Here is a 21807-nt window from a genome sequence, read left to right as displayed (position 1 = left end):
CCAACACACTTTGTAAGGTAATGTCAACATTTCTCTTGGATACTTCATTTGCTTCGATACCTTCTCATTCGAAATTAATAACGCCTCCACATCCCTTTCCTGAAACTTTGGGAGGGCTTGCACAAAATTAAACGTCTCCCAACTAGGCTTTAGTTTGGAGGTTGTTTCATAAGGACTTTGAAGGATGTGATTGCACTGGAGAGGGTGCGGAGGAGATTTAGCAGGATGCTGGCTGGGCTAGGGGGTCTGAATTATGAGGAAATTTTGGATAGGCTGTAGTAGTTTTCCTTGGAGCAGCAAAGTTTGAGATGGGATCAGAGAGAGGCTTATAAGATTTTGAAGGCACAGATAGTCAGGCATGCTTTAGTAAGGGGCCAATAACCAGGGGAAATAGAATTCAGATGAGAGGCAGAAGGCGAAGAGGGCAGTTTAAGAGAAATTCTTTCACCCAGTAGGGCGGTGGGTGTCTGGAACTCACCGCCTGAAAGAGTGTTTGACTCAGAAACTCTCGTAACATTTAAAAAGTATTTAGATAATTACTCGTGTTGCCATGGCCTCCGGGGCTATGGGACATGCGTTGAAAAATGGGATTAGTGTCGTCAGATCTTTGTTGACCGGCGCTGATACGATGGGCCGAATGGCCTCCTTCTGTGCTGGAGATTTCAATGAGCCTATCATCAGAAGCTTCTTCTATATCTGAGGACGCGTTTTCAATCTCAGCCGGTTAAGCCCTTACTCCCTTTCTCCTTCCTAATCTCTTTCTTCCATTCTGAACCTATCCCTCTGCAGCTCAAGTTCTCTTATCTTATCTCGCTCTCGTTATTTCTCCTGCCTTTCTGCTTTTTCCTTTTGAAATGCTCTCTCCTTTTCACTTTCCTCTCTTTCTTTTTATTGTTCTTATTCATTTGCCTCCAATTCAAGTTTTGTTTTCATTTCCTTTTCAAATTGATATTATTTCTTGGAAGAGGCTTATTTGTTGACAGTTTGAAAGTGAGCAGAGAAACTTTTTAAAAAAAAAAAAATACCAGGTTGGCAGCGAAATGTCCAAATCAGGCCATGTCCTTCCAATTTGACAAAGAAAATATCAGTCTTGATAGATATAATTCTAACACTGTTTTCAGAAAATTGGATTCATCCTCCATTGGCGTTTCAGTCTTGGCCTTGACTCTAAACACACTCCCAGCAGTTGTTCCACAGTAACTCCTCTTTCGCTCTGGCGCTGCAGTGTAGTGTTAATTGTTAAAGCGATGTCATGGAAGAAAGATTATTTGTTTCACCATTACTCAATCATTTTAGTGTTTTTCACTTGATTCTTGCTTTTTTGTTTTGAACAATTCACAACTTGAGTATTAGTGAAAAACATATATTTTGTCAAAGCTTTTCTTCTTGCACTCATCAGGTCGATCACAAGAATACCGATTTCAGAGGAAGCAACAACTTTACACTGTGTGAGACGAGCGTGCTGATTCGTTTGGAAGTAGTCTCGGTAACATTGACTTGACATGGGTATTCTTGCGATAGTGCTGGTGAGCCCAATGTGACAAGCTTTGACAGAATGTATTTTGTCAGCAATACTCAGATTCCATTGGTGCACATTTGATAAGTTAAAGGAGGAAAAGGCTTTCCAATGGAATATGAATAAGCTGAAAACATGTTCTTTGTTTCTGCAAAAAGGACATAAAGGACCGCGGTTAGTTGGTGGTGATGACACCTGCTCAGGAAGAGTGGAGATATTGCTGGGCAACACCTGGGGTACAGTTTGCGATGCCTACTGGGATTTACAGGATGCGGCTGTAGTCTGCAATCAACTCGGCTGTGGGGCTGTGGTATCAATGCCGGGAAGAGCCTTCTTTGGAGAGGGAAATGGTTCGATATGGAATGATATTAATGAATGTATCGGCAATGAGATGCGTTTGAGCGACTGCCCAGTGTCATCCTGGGGGCACCATCAGTGCACGCACAAAAATGATGCTGGTGTCATCTGTTCTGGTAGGTGTGTCATTTATTGTCAGTGTCACTGATTCTCAAAATTATATTATTACTTATTTTGGTGCAAGATTTCTCGAGTAAGTGCAGTATAACGTCCCATTTATATTTTCATTTTATTTGGGAGAATTGGGAGAGAGTGGCCTGAGTGTTGCAGTCACCAAGAGTCGAGTTATTTATTTACCTTCAGTTTATACCCATTGTCAGAAGAAATTGAAATGTATCTGTATTAACCCTGCGAGGACCCCGGGTCCAACACGGCAGAGATCCTACGTGTACAGTGGATATGATTTTTGATTAGAGGTCAGACCCTTAAATGCCTCGATCCAATGGGTGGTGTAACTCATTTTCAAGACGATGTACATACATTGATCCCAGGCGGGTTTGCGTATCTTAGTCCAAGGTGGGAGGTCATAAATCAATCACAAGTGAGTGAGTACACTTCCACCCCAAATAGACGTCCATAACTTAATACCAAGACGTGGGCTCATACCTCAGCCGAAGTGCATATGTATAGCTCGGACCCAAACCATATCTGGTGTATCGTGGACCTTTTTGGGCATCACACCTAAGAAAGGATAAATTGGCCGAGATTCCCCCTAAATTTAGCGATGCTCAGGATTAAATTATGAGGAGAGAATATATAAAAGAGGCTTCAATTTTCTTGTTTTACAAGAGTGATCTGGTTGTTATTTTTGGGATTGTGATAGGAATTGATAGGGAAGACGAAGGTATTTTTTCTGCTGACGGCGAGGGTTAAAGCAAAGGAAGCTTAAATTAAAAGTAGAGCCAGGCAATTCAGGAAGAAAAATAGCTCTTGTAAAATTTTGAAGAAATGCGGATATTTCTTGCACAAAAATTAATAGATGCCAGCTACATAGTGATTTTCAAATTGAAGTCGTTTTGATTTGTCTTAGCCAAGTGTATATATATGACGAGGGCCGGTGGATCTAAATCGAACACAGATGAACCATTGTCCAATTGAATTACAGGACAGTGTCGAGTGGCTGAATGCTGCAATTCTCATTTTAGATTCCTCTTACTCTCATTTTATATTGTTTTTCATTGAGCAACACTTCGTTTAGGGCAAAAGCGTCCGAGATTTGTACCAAACTTGGTAGAGGGCAGGCAGGAAAACATTTTACCCATGGGCCGCAATGGTGACTTTTCTCATTTTACAAACCCAATTCCGCCTCATAAATTATGCATTCCAGGAAAATATGCTGTTTTGACAGCGGGCGGGCTCTCATTTTCCCGCCACGCCATCACCTCGCTGCTTCCTCATATCGGGCGGCATCTTTAAAGAGCAGCCGCGCGCACACCTCTCAGTGCTTCCAGACCAAAACTTCTGCGCAAAGACATGGCCCTGAAAGGCAAGAAGGATGCCGCTCACCCCCGATTCAGTGACTGCTCCTTCCCTCTTTAAATACCTGTGGAAACTGTTGCTATCCGTTCTAATATTTCTAGCTCGTTTCGTCTCATACTTTAATTTCTTTCTCCCGAGCAAACTTTTAGTCATTCTCTGACGTTTTTTAACTTCTGATCAATTATATCACTTGCCACCCATCTTTACGCGGTTATATGCCTTTTCTTAAGTTTGATGCTTTCCCTAATTTCTTTAGTTAACCAGGAATAGTGGGTGCTCCCTTTAGGTTTTTTTTAATTGTAGGAAGTTGCTTATTCTGAGTATTCCTAAATAGCCTTAGATGCCTGCCATGTTTCTCAATTGATCTATCACCAAGCCTACTTTCCCAGTTCACTTCAACTAGCTCTGCTTCCATGCCCAGATAGTTGTCTTTATTTAAATTTAAAATACAAATCTGAGACAAACGATTTTCCCTTTCAAACTGAGTGTAAAATCCAATCATATTATGGTCGCTGTTACCTAGGGTTGCCTTTAATCTGAGGTAATTAATTAATCCTACCACACTGCAAAATACCAAGTCTAATATAACCTGCTTTTTGCTCAACTCACGAACCAGCACGAGTTGGAAAAATATCACTGTCCCAAATCGTTGCTGGCTCAAGATCGTCTAATTCCTTCGCGACCAGTGCAATGGTTGTACCTACATTTTAGGTTTTTCAACGTTCAATAAGGCGCCACAAGGTCACCTTCTGAAGGGCAATACATGCTGGCCTTTCCAGCGACGCCTAAACCCCACGAATGAATACGACATGAAAGGTAGTCACATGACCTGAACTTTGAAGCTTCATCTGACGATATAACTCCATCTTTCTTCTTGCTTTCCTGTCATGGGCTTGTTCTACTGATCACAGCAGTTATGGCCGGGGCTTCTGAAACATTCATCTTGCTATTTCTGTCTCTTCCTGAAATCGACTGAATTCTCTTTTTATATCATATTATTACCTCATGGAATCTGGACAATGGTAAACCGTACAAAAATGTTACATTTTGTAATGCATGTCCACAATATGACTTTGTGGAATATTGAATTAACTTTAATTACCAAATTGCATTCTTCCAGGTGAACAAAGGCAGTTGCGACTGATCAATGGAGAAAGTGTTTGTGATGGCCGAGTGGAGGTTTATAATCGCGGTGTTTGGGGCAGAGTGATGGACACTGACTGGAATTTCAAGGATGCAGATGTAGTATGCAGGCAGCTGAACTGTGGCACTGCAATAAGTGTTTATAACCACTCGAAGTTTGGAAAAGGTGCCGGTCCAGTGTGGATTAGCAACGTCCGATGCAATGGAAGTGAATCCTTTCTGTGGAATTGTAGTTTTACACAAACGAGACAATTACCTATCACCGATGACGTCGGCGTGGTTTGCTCTGGTACGAACTTATTTCGTTACTTAACTAAAAATGTCTAGAGCATCGCACTTCAATTATATATTCATAAATAACCCAACGGTCATTCTCATCATAGTAATGGGACAACTGCCCTTTATGATGTGATAGTTAATAATAAATCCAATAGGGAATTCAAGAGAAACTTATTTCCCCAAGAAGTGGATAGAAATTGGAGTTCGCTATCAGAGGGAGTACTTGAGATAAACTGTACTGATTCTTGCAAGGGCAAGTCCTTGATTCTGTCTACACTTAAATAGATCACTGATTTTCTCTTATTTCTGCCAAAATGGGCGCCCAAACAAACGCTCACATTATATGCCATTTATTTGCGCATTCACATATCTCCCCTGACAGCTGGCTTACAGCTATCTTGGTGTCAACAACATATTTAGTTACCATTCATTCTGTACATTCATCCAGATCATCGATTTTGTTTGTAACTAGCTGAGGCCCCAGCAGTGATTCCTGTGGCACTCCAGTAGTAAAACTTGCCAAACCCAAAAAACGCATTAATCCCTAATCTCTGCTTCATCTTTGCTAACTAATCATTTAACAACGCTAAAATGGCAACCAGTAGACCATGACTTCCGATTTTGTAGGGTGATATTTGACGTGGCACCTTCTCAAATATCATTTGAAATCTGATATAGAGCTGTTGAGCGGGTGGCCTGTGTCTGTTCTGTAAATACCTCGCAAAGGTAATGAGCTATGAAGAGAAAGAAGGAAAGGAAGTCTGACACTTGCTGAAAGCACAAACTATAATTCAGATTTATAACATGCTGCTCGTCGATCTCCGTTGGGGTGGCACACAGGACAAAACAATCCGCATCATTGGCATCCCATCCACAAAGATTCACTCCCTCCACCACCGAGGAACTGGGGCAGCAATGTGTCCCATCTACGAAATGCACTGCAGGGACTCACGAAGGCTCCGTAGGCAGCACTTTGCAAACCTCCGACCGCTACCATCTAGAAGCGCAAGGGCAGCAGACTAATGGGAACACCACCACTTTGAAGCTGGCCCCCAACCACTCCCCATTCTGACTTAGAAATATATCGCCGTTCCTTTCCTGTCACTGGCTTAAAATCCGGGAGCTCCATCCCTATCATTGTCCGTATAAGTGGAGCAGATGAAAGGCAGCTGACCAGCACCTCGTCAAGGGCAGTTAGGGATTGGAAACAAATGCTGCCTGAGCCAGAGTTGCCCACATCTCATGAAAGAATTAAAAAAAAAAATGAAGCTGCTTTTAAAATTTACACGTGAAGCAGGGAGGAATGGTTGGGTTCCCGTGAATCCGAAAGCACGAACGTTTTCCGTATTCGTTATTTTGCATTACATTTTCCCTTAATACGTTTCAAAATACTCCAAAGGCATAGTTCTATTTATGCCTAACCATCAAATTGGTGAGAATGTAACAACATTACATATACGAGCAGGGCTAGGCCATTCAGAACCTCGATCCTGCTCGGCTAATTAATAAGCTCATAGCTGATCTGATTGTGGCCTTAACTCCACTTCCCTTCCTGCCCATAAAAGCCGTTGATTCATTTTCAATCAAAAATCTGTTTAACTTGCCTTTTGAAAATTCAATGGCTCAACCTCCGCCGTTTAATCTGGCGAAGTGAATTCGAAGGACTGACGACCTCATCTCGGCCTTAAATGGGCGACACCTTGTTTTTAAATAGTGCCTTAGTTCTGGATGTCCCCACGAGAGTGAGCGTCCTCTCAGTACCTTCTCTGTCAAGCTCCCTTGGAATTTTACATGTTTGAAAAACATCAGTCATCAACTTACTAAACTCAAAAGAGTATAGGTCCAAGCTGCTCAACCTTTCCACATAAGGCAACTCCTGCATCTCAGAAATCCACCTTGTGAACATTATCTGAACCACTTCCAATGCAGTACATCCCTCCTGATGTAATTTACAAAAAAAAATGGAGTTGATTGGTGCAGATATACTCCTCAGTTGTACTGGCTGAACAATGGAAGGAGCCAAAATGGCACAGCCAATCCACTGGGGGCAGGCTAAACATACAGCTTGGCAAGTTTAGATATAGCGAGTACTCAGTGGAAGCAAGAGTTTTCACTTTAACTGTACCCAACTAGGTCGCTAATGTCGTTTAGGGAAGGAGACTTGCGATGCTGATGAGTCTGGCCAGTAGGTTCGTCCGACGCCAAGTAGTTTGCCTTCTGCATTAATCTACTAAACCAATCAATTATTTCACTACATTTAGAAGGGTGGACAAAAAAAACAACGTTTCCAGTGATGTCCATGTGCCGAGACTAGATTTTCAAGCTTTCAGAATTCCCATCAATCAGATTCAGACAGAATTCAGATCTGTATATTTAAATTATCAGTCGTTAATCTTTTTCATTTTTATTTTATATCATGTGACTATTTCTAGCACTGTGGCATTTGCATTTGAGGAGGCTGCAATTGACAATCTTATTGCACAAAACGTTGCCAGAAAAGTGACAAACAAATAATTGTAAGAATAGTAGTTAGACACAGTTGGGAATGTATCGATTTCTAACGTTTAGGAACACTTTCATGGACAAAGCACTGTTAATGTAGCCATTTCTGTCCTGCAGATCATATTCAGGTAAGACTGGTAGATGGTGGAAGTCGCTGTGATGGAAGGGTGGAGCTTTACTACAACGGAACCTGGGGGACTGTGTGTGATGATTCCTGGGATTTAGCAGACGCCCATGTTGTATGTGGCCAGCTGAAGTGTGGACAGGCTCAAAATGCAACGGTTTCCGGTTGGTTTGGCCCAGGAGCAGGGCCTATCTGGCTACATAATTTGAAGTGCACAGCAAATGATTCTGTTTTGTGGGAATGTCCGGCGGGCCCAAGGGCTCAGAGCGAATGCAATCATAAAGAAGATGCTGGAGTTATCTGCTCGGGTGAGATGCACTGACAAACACTCGCACTTTTTCACTTGTTGAAGAGAATTTTTTAACAAATTTAGGGTGGGAGCCATTGACTTGTAGCCATGGTAATCATTCAGATTGACAATTAAGACCTCACTGTTTTCGGTAACCAATTAGCACGTCCTTTGGTCTACTCACAAAACAGATTAGTGTAGAATAAGCCTATAAGAAACAGTGGAGTATCTCTTAAGTTCCTTCCTTTGGAATAGTTGTCCTTCTGGGTGCTCTGTGATAAGCAATCTCATAACGTTAACGTCGTTTCAAAGCAGAATGCCTGATCGTCGTTTCCTACATTTACTGCCTTAGGACTGAACTGATGAGAAGAATACATTTCAATTTTGTTTTGCAGAGCACAGGGCTGTAAGGCTGCAGGATGGACCGAGTCCCTGCCAGGGCAGAGTTGAGGTTTTGTATAACGCTACCTGGGGGAGTGTTTGTGCTGATTCGTTTGGAATGGTGGGTGCAGAAGTCGTTTGTAAGCAGCTCAGCTGCGGATCGGCCCGATCTGTGGAAAGCAGTGTCACTTTTGGAAGGGGTTTTGGACACATCTGGCTTGATGATGTGAACTGTCGTTTGCACGAATCACTGTTATGGCAATGTCCATCTTCACCATGGGGTGAACATAATTGTGACCACCGGGATGATGTAGGAGTCATTTGCTCAGGTATCAACTACAAATGGAACTTATTTCTCTTGGAATGTTTCATCGATGTTTCAGTGTTTCATAGCTCCTGTCTTAACTCGCGCTAAGTCACTTTCACCTAGCACACTGTGCTCGATGATTCACATTGACTGCTGATCAAGCAAAATCTTGAGTTTGAAATTCTCATCCTTGCTTTCAAGTGCCTCCAGGGGTTTATTTCTCCCTATCCCTGTAAACTACTCCAACCCCACAACTCTACGATAAACCTGATATTCTCTGATTCGGGGCTGTTGTGCGTTCCCCCAACATAATTAATCCACCATTGGACATGTCGTCAGCTGCCGAGGCCCAAATCTCCCTCTGCACCTCTCCCTTTCCCTACCTAGCGTTCCAGTTGTATGAGGTTCCTTAAAACCTGTCTGTTGGTCATCTGACCTAATATCCCATTCTGTATCTTCATGTCATACCTTGTTTTCTAATGCTACCGTGAAGCGCTTCGTGACGGTGAAGGCGCTAAATAAATATGTTGTTTTTGAAGTAATTGATTTTTTTTCCCAGAAATTAATCCAATGAAGATTCACCATGAGGGAAATATGAAGAAAATAAATATGGGACCAGATTCAGGCCGTGTCGGTAATTATTGATAACGATCTTAATAATGATCGTGGGATATGATTCTGATGTTTTCCTTTGTGTATATAATTTAAAAAAATCATATGTAGATGTTTACATTCTGTCTATTAACACACCAATCATTTTAAGTAGAGTAGCAAGTGCACTTGACAACTTTAAGGGCAGCGGATCCCTGGAATGTCTCACCGGCAGCAGATTCCATCATTGACAAGATCCGTGATTTTGAGAGTAGCCATAGTAAGATGTCATTGAACACTTCGTAAGGCGCTATTGCTAACCAGTGACAAATGTTGAAGGCGTGGCTCCCTGGACACAATGTTTGGAACTGGAGGTTCATGAATCAGATCCATCCAGCAGAGAGCCAGTTTTCCCAAAGATTGCATCAACCCTGCATTCAACACTGGAATTCGGCCAATTGCCATCTTTCGGGGACCATTCGAATTTTATATTCTGAATTCTGGCACAACATGAGAAGCGTAACAAGTGCTCTTCGATATCTGTCAGGATTTCAACCGCCTGTCAGTCGAATGAATTTCAATAAATTTGGCTACATTCCTAAGTTCTTCAGTCATCCTATTAAACATCGTTAATCACGAGAGTGAAAAGTTAACTTGTGTTATACATTTTGGGCAATTAGTTTAGCTTTATGTATACCAGAAGAGTTTCCTAGGCCAGTGCGAATCCCAGGGTCTTTAACATGAGTGTCGTCCAACAGTAGCCCAGTTGGTTGGAATTCAGTTCTGGGCAAATAAAAGAATTGTACCCAATTGCAAGTTAACGTGCTCAGTTCTCAGATGCTATATTTTACTGCAGAGTTACGGCTGGCTGCAGGATTCAACAATTGCTCCGGAAGAGTTGAAATTTTCTTCAATGGTACATGGGGAACGGTTTGCGATGATTCCTGGGATATGCACGATGCCTCTGTCGTCTGTAGACAACTAAACTGTGGTTACCCAGTGTGGACACCGGGTGAGACGTTTTTCGGCCCAGCAAACGGCACAATTTGGATGGACGACGTTAAATGCAAGGGGAGTGAACGCTTCCTATGGGACTGCCAATTTTCAGCAATGGGCGATCATGTCTGTGAACATAAAGAAGACGTCAATGTGATATGTTCCGGTACGCGGTTTTAAATTGAAGTTCGATTTTACAACAGTTACCCTCGCCTTCAAATCCCCCCATGGCCACACCCCAACTTATTAATGTGTCCAAGTTTTACCGTAGAGCCTTGGAGAATTCTCCATTTCTGGACTTTTGTGTAACACTGAATGTAATGGTTTCTCCGTTGCATTCGTGTCTTCTTCTGCTTGGGCGCTAGGCTCGGGAATTCCATTCCTAACCACCTCCACCGCTTTACCTCTCTATCCTCTCTTAAATTGCCCCTGTCTACCTGTTTGCTGAAGCATTTTGTCATCTGCCCTAATATCTGTATATGTGGTTCTTTGCCAAATGTTCTCTGCGAATGGTAATCTGAACTGCCGCTGGGGCGTTGACACTACGTTAAATGCGCTATATAAGAGCAAGGTGTCCTGATTATATTCCAAAGTGGACAGCGCCTTACTGGGAAAACACTAGTACGCCTGTTAGTTTTTAGTTTTTTTCAAAAAGTACATGTTTAGCTTTGTAACCACGCCAATCTTGTGGGTGACATTTTTTTTTAAATATTGAAAGCCTTAACCTTCTGAAAGTGCGATTCTTCTCCGATGACGTCACCTGTTGAAGAAAATCTAGATCTGACTGCACATGTAAAACGTGTAAATTTGATATAATTCACCCTCAATGCGCCTACACTCCCCCGGCACGATTAGAACAAGATGAGTAGCCTATGCAGCTCTTCAGATCTGGGATACGTCTCATCACCTTTTGCTGCTGCCCACTGGTTTAAAGTGATTCTTGTACCTGGATACTAAAACATTTTTTCAGCACAGCTCCTTCCTTCTCATCATTTAGTAAATACTCTGATCTATTAAGCATAAGCCCAAAGTTTATCACTTCATATTTCCCCAGAGTCTTCACTGACGCTGAGTTTGGGTTCTGCCAGGGCCACTCAGCTCCTGACTTCATTACTTCCTTATGCCAAACATGGCCAAAAAAGCTGAGCTCAACAGGTGAGATCAGAGTGACTGCCCTACATACCAGGGCTGCATTTGACCGAGTGTGGCATCAAGGAGCCGTCGTAAAACTGGAACCAATGGAAACCTGGGGTGGAGCTCTCCACTGGTTGGAGTCGTACCTAGCACAAAGGAAGGTGGTCGTTTTTGTTGGAGGTCAATCATCTCAGCGCCGGGACATCAGTGCAGGAGTTCCTCAGGGTAGTGTCTTAGCACCCACCATATTTAGCTGCTTCATCAATGATCTTCCGTGATTCATAATGTCAGACGAAGAAATGGTTGCTGATGACACACATTGTTGAGCACAATTCGTGACTTCTCCGATACCAAAGCAGTCCATCATCATATGCAACAGACGTGGACAACATTCATGTTTGGCCAAATAAGTGGGAAATACCATTCATGCCACAAAAGTGCCGGTCAATGACGATCTCCAAGAAGATGAAATCTAACGATCTCCTCTGGCCATTCAATGGCATTGTCATCACTGATCTCCAACTATTAGCATCCTGGGGGTTGCGATTGTCCAGAAAATGAACTGCACCAAGCATGCAAGTACTGTGGCTACAGGTACAGGTCAGAAACTGTGAATTCTGCGACGAGTAACTCACCTCCTGAATCGCCAAAGCCTTTTCATCATCCACAAGGCATAAACTAGGATTGCAATGGAAATCTCTCCACTTCGCCAGATTTGTGCAACGCTAAAAATACTTAAGATGCTGTGCACAATTCAAGCAATGCAGCCTTTATGATTGGCACAGATCCATCACAAAAAACGCTCACTCCTTCCACCACGAATGTGGTGCCAGCAGTGTGTACCATCTATAAGATGCACTCCAGGGACTCACCTGGGCTTCTTCAAATGCCCCTTCCAAAGCCCCTACCAGCTAGGAGCACAAGGGCACCAGATGCACGGAATAGACCAACACTTGCAATTTGCCTTCCAAGCCTTCCTGACTTGGAGCAATATAGCTGTACCTTCACTTTCACTGCGACAAAATCCAGGAACTCATTTCCTAACAGCACTGTGCGTGTGCCTGCACCATAGAGGCTGCAGCTGTTCACGAAGGCAGCTCATCAACACTTTATCAAAAGAACACGTCTGGAGCAGGAGAAGACCACACCACCCATTGAGCTTGTTCCACCATTCAGTACGATCCGGGCTGATCTTGGCTTCAACTCCAAATGCTTCCTCTTTCCCATATCCCTTAATTCCATGAGAGATCCAAAATCTATCTACCTTAGCCTTAAATGTATTCAATGACGGAGCATCCACAGCCCCCTGGGGTAGAGAATTCTAATGATTCGGGACCTTTCAGTAAAGCAATTTATTCTCATTTCTGTCCGAAATGATCGGCCCCTTATCCTGAGACTGTGCCTCCGTGTTCTTGATTCCCCGACCAGCAGAAACAATCTCTCAGCTTCCATCTTGTCAAACACCTTCAGCATTTTGAAGGGTTCAATGAAATCATCTCTCATTTTTTTAAACTGCAGAAAATATAAGCCTAAATTACTCAGACTCGCAACATAGGACTAACCCTTCATTCCAGGGACAAATTTAGTGGAACTTCACCGCACCGCGCCAATGCAAGTTTATACTTTCTTAAACATGGAAACAAAAAACTGCACAGAGTATTGCAGATGTGGGCTCACCAAAACCCTGTACAACTGTAGTAAGAATTTTTAATTATTGTACTTCATTTCCCTTGCAGTAAAGTCAATAATTCCTTTTGTGTTCCTAATTTCTTAACGCTACTGCATGATAGGTTTCTATGTTTGTTGTATAGGCACACCCAAGTCTTCCACACTTACAAGTTTCTCACCTTTTGAAACATATTCTGCTTCTATATTCTGACGAGCAAAGTGAATAACTTCACACTTCCCTACATTATAATCCATCTGCAATCTTGTAACCGACTCTTCTAACCTGTGGATACCGTCTATCTCCTTGCAGCCTGTCTGTCCTGCCCACAGCTTACCTTCCCACCTATCTTGGTATCAGCAAACATAGATTGATTTGTCTATATGTCTTCATCCCAGTCATTTATATAGATTGTAAATATCGAGGCCCCAGAGCAATTAGCAATGGGCAATAAATGCTGGCCAAGCCAGCGATGCGAACATTACGTGATTGAATGAAATGTTTCGAGCTCCATTTCCCACAGCTCTGATCATTCAGTTAATCTGTCAATGACGATTTCCAACTTTCTGACCCCATCTGCAATTTGTGCTTTGGCAACTAACTTGGTTTCGTCATTAAACTTGTATATACTTTTCTTTCTTCATATTATTGGCATTGATAATTTACATTATTTTCCCATTTGTGCCACAGTCCAATGGCTGTGCAGAACTGGAACGTTTCTACACAGCCAATGAAATTAATGGTTAATGCCAGTTTGAGATCGAAGACTGTGACAAGGTAGAAAGTGCGAGATTCAGATTGAATTCCTTAGCTGAGCTGAAAAAAATTGTTACTTAAATTAATAATACCGTAAAGTAAATAACAGAGCTCCTGGCAGGTAATGTGTTTATTGCCCAGTGGATTTCACTTTGATGTTTCACTTTGATCACGAGGCTGTTTCCGCGAGTGAATTAAACGCGAGGGGCAGATTTTGACAGTGTTAATGTGTAATGCTTTTGCTTACAGGCCGTCGACAGTACACATCGCCTTTCAAACTGCAGACACTCTCCGTTTTCATGATCCCTTGCATTTTTGTTACCCTTTTCGTTGCTGTATCAATTGCTTTTGCGGCGGAATTGCGGAGAAGCTTCCAGAAAGGTTGGTTAATGAAGAATTATGAGTTCTGGACCATAAATGGAGGGCCCTATTCCTGCTCATGTTAATGTTCTGCAGTTCTTACAGGTCATTTTAGTTTTGCCGACCATATTACAGGAAGGATGTGATCGCATTAGATTAGAAGGGGACATATGTGGATTTTCCCGGACTGGAGAATTTAAGTTTGCAGAAGAGATGGGATAGGATGGGGTTGATTACTTTGGAATAGAGGAGGCTTAAAAGAGCTTAGTTTGACGTATATATGTTAAGGAGGGGCGGAGGTAGAGTGGGTAGGAGGGACCACTTTCGTTTATCTCGGAAGTCAACAGCCAAGGGCATAAACTAAATAACTAGTAGAAGGATTAGAGTGAATTTGAGGCGAAGTCTTTTCGCGCAGAGTCGTAGGGGTCGCGTTTGGGTTGTTCTGAAAGTGTGGCAGGGGCATTTAAAAAGTATTGAGATATGCACTTGAAATGTCACAACCTACAAAATTTGGACACAGTGCTGGGAAGTAGGATTCGGCTTTATAGCTGGTTTTTGGACGACACACACGAGGGTCCGAACCGCCTCCTTCTTGGCTTCCTATGATTTTGTCATGTTCTCATGAGCGTTTAGTGTTTTTGGAATCGGCTGAGAATTTGCAGAAAGCACAATACACATAGAAAAATATAACTGTGAATGCATAATGTTGCACAGGTCTGCTTTGTGGGAGAATAAGTTAAATCAATCTAACTCCTGCTTACAGAAATCATTGATACTGGCGTCCAGAGAGAGCCCCGATTCTCTGCAATATTAAAGGAATGATTTATTTCTTCTTAGCGTGCGAGACATGTTAAATTTCGATCCATTGCAAAGAAAATTGAAGAAGATCCTCAATGTTATGCCCCCCCCAACTCAAACTCTTGCCTGGAATTTCCAGAATATTTGAACCTAGCCAAAACCTGGAGCTGCACCGAAAAAATTGCCTTGATTAATTTGTTCTTTCATGGCGGATCGAAAGTGGTCGAAGTGTGACCATGGCGTCCACTGAAACAAATACACTTGATTGCCAAGCCGATTATATATAGACAAGATGTTGGCAATGGTGGACACACCAGGATTCTCTTGCGAACGGGAGGGTCCAGGGATGGTGAGGGCGCATTTGTGATAGTGAGGAGACCAAGTGTGTCTTTGGGCAGCATATTCAGTCCTTGGCCTGTCGAAACAAATAAGACAGAGAACCTAGAGCGCCAAAGGGTGGAGTATATTGAGAGGAATCATAAGCACCGTCACCTGTTTGAGCCATAGTTCCAGCAGCAATATCGAGCCAGGAGCTGATCCTTCGCTGGCAATGTGCTCAGGCAGTGCCACTCGCCCTATCCAGCAAGATTAGGAATATAGAATTTTTTATTCATTCACAGGAGTTGGGCATCGCTGACTGAGCCAGCATTTATGCCCATTCCGAGTGACCATTGAGAAGGTGGTGGTGAGCTGCCTTCTTGAACCGCTGCAGTCCATGGGGTGTAGGTATATATACAGTGCTATTGGGAAGGAAGTTCCAGGATTTTGCCTTGGCGACAGTGAAGGAACAGCAATACATTTACAAGTCAGGATGGTGAGTGTTTTGGAGCGGAACTTCCAAGTGTTGGCATTCCCATCTACCTGCTGCCCTTTTCCTTCTAGATGGTAGTCCGCGTAGCTTTCGAATGTGCAGTCTAAGGAGCCTCGGTTAATTCCTGTGCCCATGTTGTAGATGGTGCACATTGTTGCTACTTTGCACTGGTCGTGGAGGGAGTGAATGTTTGTGGATGTGGTCCTAATCAAGTGGGCTGCTTTTTCCAAAACGGTGTCAAACTCCTTGAGTGTTTTGGGTGCTGCACTCATTCAGATAAGTGCGGAGTATTCCATCGCACACCTGACTTATGCCTTGTGGATGGTGGATAGCCTTTGGTGAGTCAGTAGGCGAGTTAAACTTCACAGGATTCCTAGCCTCAGTGCTGCTCTTGCTGCCAAAGCATATATATGAGTGTTCAGTGCTCTTAAGGGCCAGAGGAATTCTGATAATGGGTAGTTTCTAGAAAGCCAGAAGGAGAGATGGAAACGGAAAGGGGGAATGAGATATAAATATGCAACATTTGATGGTTGCTCCTCTACAACATCCCATATCTATAATACCCCGATGCGGGGTAGGCCACTAAAGACTGAGACGAGGAGAAACTTCTTCTCTCAGAGTGTGGTGAACCTGTGGAATTCTCGACCACAGAAGACTCTGGGGGCCAAGTCATTGAATATATTGAAGAAGGAAATCGATAGATTTCTGGACTCTATAGACGTTAAGGGAGAGGGGAGAGCGTAGGTGTATAGCGTTGAAATAGGGGATCAGCCATGATCACATTGAACCGCAGAGCAGGGTCGAGGGGCCGAATAACCTACTCAAGCTCTTATTTTCTGTTTCTATGTTTCTGAGTACTTGTTATTACAGGCAACCAAAATGGACAATATTTTAACGCTGGATTAACTGACCCTGTTTATGAAGAGGTTGACATTCAGGAGATTGGTACAGGCCCAGGTAATGTTTTTGAACCTTCGTTTAAATTGAACGTTTAAATTTAAGTGAGATTTGCATTTTAAGATTGGAATTTGTTTCACTTCTAGATTTCCACTCCAACAGTTCACTGGACAAGTTGGAATATTATACAGGCAGCGATTTACATGAATGTGAAGATGTAAATATGCAAGGTAGGCCAATCTAAGACTCTGCCACATGCCGTCTCTTCCCCACCTCGCAATTCGGAAGCCGATAAAATAAGCCAACACCCTCGTAGATGGGCTTACTTTAAAAACACACAATAATCTATCAATAGCCTGGTTTTTAGTGCGGAGTCATTTTATTAACACAAACTCAATGCAAAATGTATATGTTAATTCTGACCAGCTCCTTCCAACTGACGTCCATCGATTGCCTCGTTAGAGGATTGTTGCAACCTTTACTTTTGACCATAAGCAGTCAGGAGAAAAAAATGTCAACCGATCCCTGTCTGCACTGTGATAGGAGGCCTTTAAATTCACTTCTAGGTAATTAGCTACTCCCAGACTAAATAATCGTTACTTAACAGTTCGTGTAGCTAAAAGGATTTGTGAACACCATCCAGACGTTTACCAAAGAATAAACAATAGAGCTACAACACTGTGTCCATATAAGGTCAAAACTCCGATTACACCTGTACTCAGCTGTTAGAAGTGACAGGGGACACATAAAGGTTGGCTTAATAAAGAAGTCCTGCACCTGTGCTCAATACAAATTAAAGCTTTACAACTGCAACTTAGCTGGGACTCAGTTCATAGCACCCTCGCCTTTGAATCAGAAGGTTGTGGGTTCATGTCCCACTCCCGGAAACCACGAACTGTGAATGTACTCGAAAGAGTTACATGCGATCTGTTGATAACTCGAAAGAGTTACAGAAATTGCAGGATTGGCCGTCATCGGCTGTCCCTGAGAATCGAGGATCGCGTCTGTCACGCTTTGTGAGACTTCAGATAGCTGAGGTGCCCATTCAGGATCCACGACTTCTTCCAAAATGGGGGCACATTGTTGCACAGGAGAGTGGAAATCGCAGCCCCGGCTTGGTTTCCTTCTCCTTCCACTGCCGCCGCCATTCCACCTCAATGTGCAGGAGCTGAGCCTCCAAGCGGCTTGCGCCTTGATGGATCAGGTGGTGGCATGCCAAGCGATTGGCAGCATTCTCCTCTCAGCCAGTGGTGTTAATGCCTCCGTGCTTTAGGGCGACCTTGAGCACATCCTTATACATTTTCCTTTGGCCACCTTTTGAGCATTGGCCAATGGAGAGCTGAGAGAAGAGAATTTGCTGATGGAGGTGGTTTTGGGGCATTCAGATGCAATGACCCATCCATCGGATTTGGTTCCACAAGAGCAGGGCTTCAATGCTGGTAGACTCAGCTTCATTGAGGACGCTCACGTTAGTCCAGCGGCCCGCCCATTTGATCAAGTATTCCACGCAAACACCACTGATGGTAGCTCTGGAGGTCCTTAATGTGGCATCAGTAGACAGTCCATGTTTTGCTGCAGTGGAGGAGGGTGGTTAACCCAATTGCCTTATAAACCAGAATCTCTGTTGAATTCCAAAGTTCCTTGTTGTCAACGACATGTTGGCGCAGCTTAAAGAAGGTAGCGCTGACACAGTTGATTCGGCGTTGGACCTCCTCATCGATACAAGCACCTAGAGTGAGGTGGCTGCCTAGATAAGTGAAGCAGCGCAGATACTCCAGAACCACCCCACCTATGTCAATGGAGCCGGGGATCCTCAGCTGGCCCAATGAAGGGTGGTGAGGGTCCTCCATCTTGGTGATGTTTAAGGATAAGCTAAGCCGCTTGTACGTGATGTTTAAGAGGTCAAGCGCCCTTTGCATATCTTTTACAGAGTGAGCCATTAAGCAGCAGTCATTGGTAACGCAATGGCAATCAGAAATACAAAAATAGCGAATTGTGCATAATGACATTGCAAAATATGCATTTTCTCATAAATTAAACCCATGATCAGCCATAAAGAATCTTCAACCTGAAGTTTTTCATGCGTTTTAGTGGGGTCAACATTAAATAGGGAATAGGGCTTTCAGTTGAAGTAATTTCAACCCTTTGTCTAGTGAGCGATAGATGAATGGATATTAGGAATGATGACATGGATTGAATGTTATGATGAAACCTGTATTTAGATTGCTCAGTTTGGAGGGCGGCAATTCCGATTCCCAATGATTCCCGTGGGCCTTTCACACATGCGCTGGCTGGAAGCGGGCCGGCTATGCACAATTTGCTTATTATACGCGCTGTTTACGAGGCCATGTGCGCCTCGGCAAAAGGAAGAAAGAAGGCCCGCAAGGGCAGGTCAGATGTCCGGGAACGGAGAACCGTTGCTGATTGAGCGTTCCAGTGGTCAGGACACGGGGGGAGTGCGGGGGGTGGGCGGGGTGGTGGTGGTGGGGGAGGGGGCGGGGGTCGGAGTGGTTTGGGGTTGTTGGGGCAGATAGAGATCCCAAAACCGGGACGGGGGCTGGAAGAGGTCCGCAAAGGAAGTCCCAGGCAAGGGATAAAACTCAAGGGACGGCAATAGGTCCCGTTAAGTTAAAAAGAAGAGTGCGGAGAGATCACACAAATTTGGAGAAAAGGCTGCAGTTAGCAGGCTTTAAGTGAATTGTGCTCGAGAGAAGCCCGGAAGATCCACAAAGGCAGCCTAAAGTTGGTGAATCTGTGCTGTGGGCCGTTGGGGAAAGGTACCCCTTTGGAGCAGTGCTTCTGATCTTGGCAGGGCTGAAGAACTGATGTTGTGCTTTGAAGTGTATCTTGAGTGTACTCGGAGATCTAGGGGAAAGGGTTCTCGGAAGGCGAGACTGAAACCCTGTGAGGTGGGCCAGCCGACTGGGAAAGGCTTTTCGAGATTTTACAAAGGCACAATCTTTTAGTGTAGTAATTGGAAGCTCTCATGAGAAAGACGAAGTTTCGGTGAGTTTGGTTGGCTCACAATGTAGAGCCTAACTGGCTGGGGTGTTGGGAATTCCATAGAATCAGTTTTGGCCACATCTGTCATCTATTTTGTCATGCAGTGTGTTCGAGCATATATTGCCTGTTATTTCACATGTACCTTATAGTTACACTGAATGTTCAAGTATTAGCTAGGTATTGTAAATTATTTTATCTTTCTGAACCTGTAGTAAGGTTTATTTTTGTTTGTTCCAAACATTTATTCACTTGGTAAGCATCTTGAATATCACAACTTATCCACTTTGCACACAACGTTATTGATCCCTAGCTGAACCTACCTGCATGACCTGGGGTCTGTCCAAGGATCATAATAGCAACGCGATAGATTCTCAAACAATTTCACTGAAAACTGCACTCATTATTTTGGGGTCTACTTGGAGCAAAATCAGCTTAATATTCCTGTTGTCCTTTTTAGGTTCATTTTCATCATGTGATGCTGAATCCAGAAGAGAATATGATGATGTTCAATCATTTGAGATGGAGCAATGAGGACTACCTCCGCTTGAGTTGCTCACCAGGAGTTGGTTTCACACTCTCCTGCATGTGATAATTAGGTTTTGTACATTGATTTGAAACAAGTTGTAATAGTGAAAATCGACAATTGAATTCAGCCCATTTAGCATTGCTGAGGAATGACAATTTGTTGAAATGAAACAGTAAAACTTTTGCTGTGAATTGAATGATAAGTTATAGCATTCTTTGGTGTCAGTCCCATAATTGAAATTCGTAATCGATTTAGTTGGGATTTGCCTTTATTTTGGTATTATCGTGGACATTACAATTTCATGCCTTGGTCATTTGCTTCGGAAATGCTTACTCACACACAACTGGAAGTTTTCCTATCTTTGCTATTGTGCATGTGTGCCTCGATGAATTATATTTGACTTTAAAGTTATTCGTGGCCATTAGATTCTACTTTGCATGAAAGTGATGAGGCTGATGATTCATCGACATTGGGACGACCTACACGGATGTGCCATAATTAACGCAGAGAGTTATAACATAGATTGATGAATGGAGCGATAAATGGGGTATGAACCTTTGTACTGAGCATATCGTGTGATATTCAGCTGCACACTGTAGAGTATTCTATCCATCTTTCTGACACATTGCAGATATTTAACCTTTTGTCTTGTCAATCAGTTAATAAATCTGAATTCTGATAAAGGGGGGATTCTTATAATAACTCATTCCTTAAAGCAACACATTTCTAATACATCTGAGAGTTTTACTGAACTTCCGACATATCCAGGATAAGAAGCTTTGAATGAGGAAAACATCCGCCTTTACATCAACCTTTTCAATTGCAGTTTACATTGATCCAAGTTAGTGGTTGTTACAGAGCGACACTGAAGGAACAATAAATTTATCATTAAAATTTCAGTTCGTGGAATGGCAGATCTACGCATCAAGCATATAACTCCAGCTGAGAAAAGAAACTAAAGGAGATGTGCGGAAACAGAATTTGTTGAGTTGAGTTAGTAACCAGAAAATATTGATAAGGAATGTGTAGCAAATTATTTTAATCAAGCTGTATTTAAACATTTATGTAATTAATAAATTAAACATGTTTGCATTGAGGAGGAGCTAACGGAAATGTGTAAATTTGGCGCTTTATACTTAATAAACTAATGATACATCTTGTTCAAAATTCGAGAACATTGTTGATTTGAGAAGCAAATTATGACTAAATACTTCTTCGCTAACAACGGTAATTGAGAGCAATATACCACCAGGCCTAGAACATATTAAAAAAACGATGAAATTTGAGAAATCCAGAACAGCAAGATAATTTGTAAAAATAAAGAGGAGCTTCGCATTTGACCATGTGATACTTGCTTCCCTCTCTAGCTGCCTTGCAGATGGTGGACATGTTTTGTGGAGTCAGCAGGTGAGCTACTCACCGCAGGATTCCTAGCCTCTGACCTGCTCGTTGCCACATTATTTATATGGCTAGTTCTGTTCCGTTTCCGGTCAATGGTAAACCCAGGATGTTGATAGTGTGGCATTCAGTGATGGTCATGTCATTGAATGCCTCGAGGCAATGGTTAGATTCTATCTTGTTGTAGATGGCTCATTGCCTGGCATTTGTGTGGCGTGAATGTTACTTGCCACTTATCAGCCCAAGCTTGGATGTTGCCCAGGTCTTGCCGCATTTGAGCATGGGCTACTTCAGTGCCCGAGGAGTCGCGAATAGTGCTGAACCTTGGTCAATCATCAGCAAACATCCCCACTTCCGACCTGATGATCAAAGGAAGATCATTGATGAAACAGCTGAAGTCATTAATGAATCCTGTCATGTTGCTTATCACTAGATCTAGAATGGCCTGCTTTCTGGCTGATCTACCACGCGCTGCCTCCCCTGTTAGGTCTGCA

At 43.0% G+C, this 21807-nt stretch overlaps 1 protein-coding gene across 1 annotated transcript; it reads left to right on the top strand.

Annotated features, from left to right (window-relative positions):
• The first annotated feature begins 1634 nt into the window (after positions 1-1634).
• On the top strand, positions 1635-19920 carry LOC144694116 (scavenger receptor cysteine-rich domain-containing protein DMBT1-like). Its single transcript, XM_078564474.1, has 10 exons — positions 1635-1989; positions 4473-4784; positions 7394-7708; positions 8085-8399; positions 8937-9011; positions 9825-9980; positions 13770-13901; positions 16360-16446; positions 16533-16616; positions 19847-19920. Exons 1-10 carry the CDS (start codon positions 1635-1637, stop codon positions 19918-19920), a joined length of 1905 nt encoding a protein of 634 aa, XP_078420600.1.
• Positions 19921-21807: the final 1887 nt, after the last annotated feature.

This window comes from Cetorhinus maximus, chromosome 19 (genome assembly GCF_964194155.1).
Source record: "Cetorhinus maximus chromosome 19, sCetMax3.hap1.1, whole genome shotgun sequence".
Lineage (NCBI taxonomy): Eukaryota > Metazoa > Chordata > Chondrichthyes > Lamniformes > Cetorhinidae > Cetorhinus > Cetorhinus maximus.
Note: the sequence above shows the minus strand (reverse complement) of the source record. Positions and strands in the feature narration are given on the sequence as shown.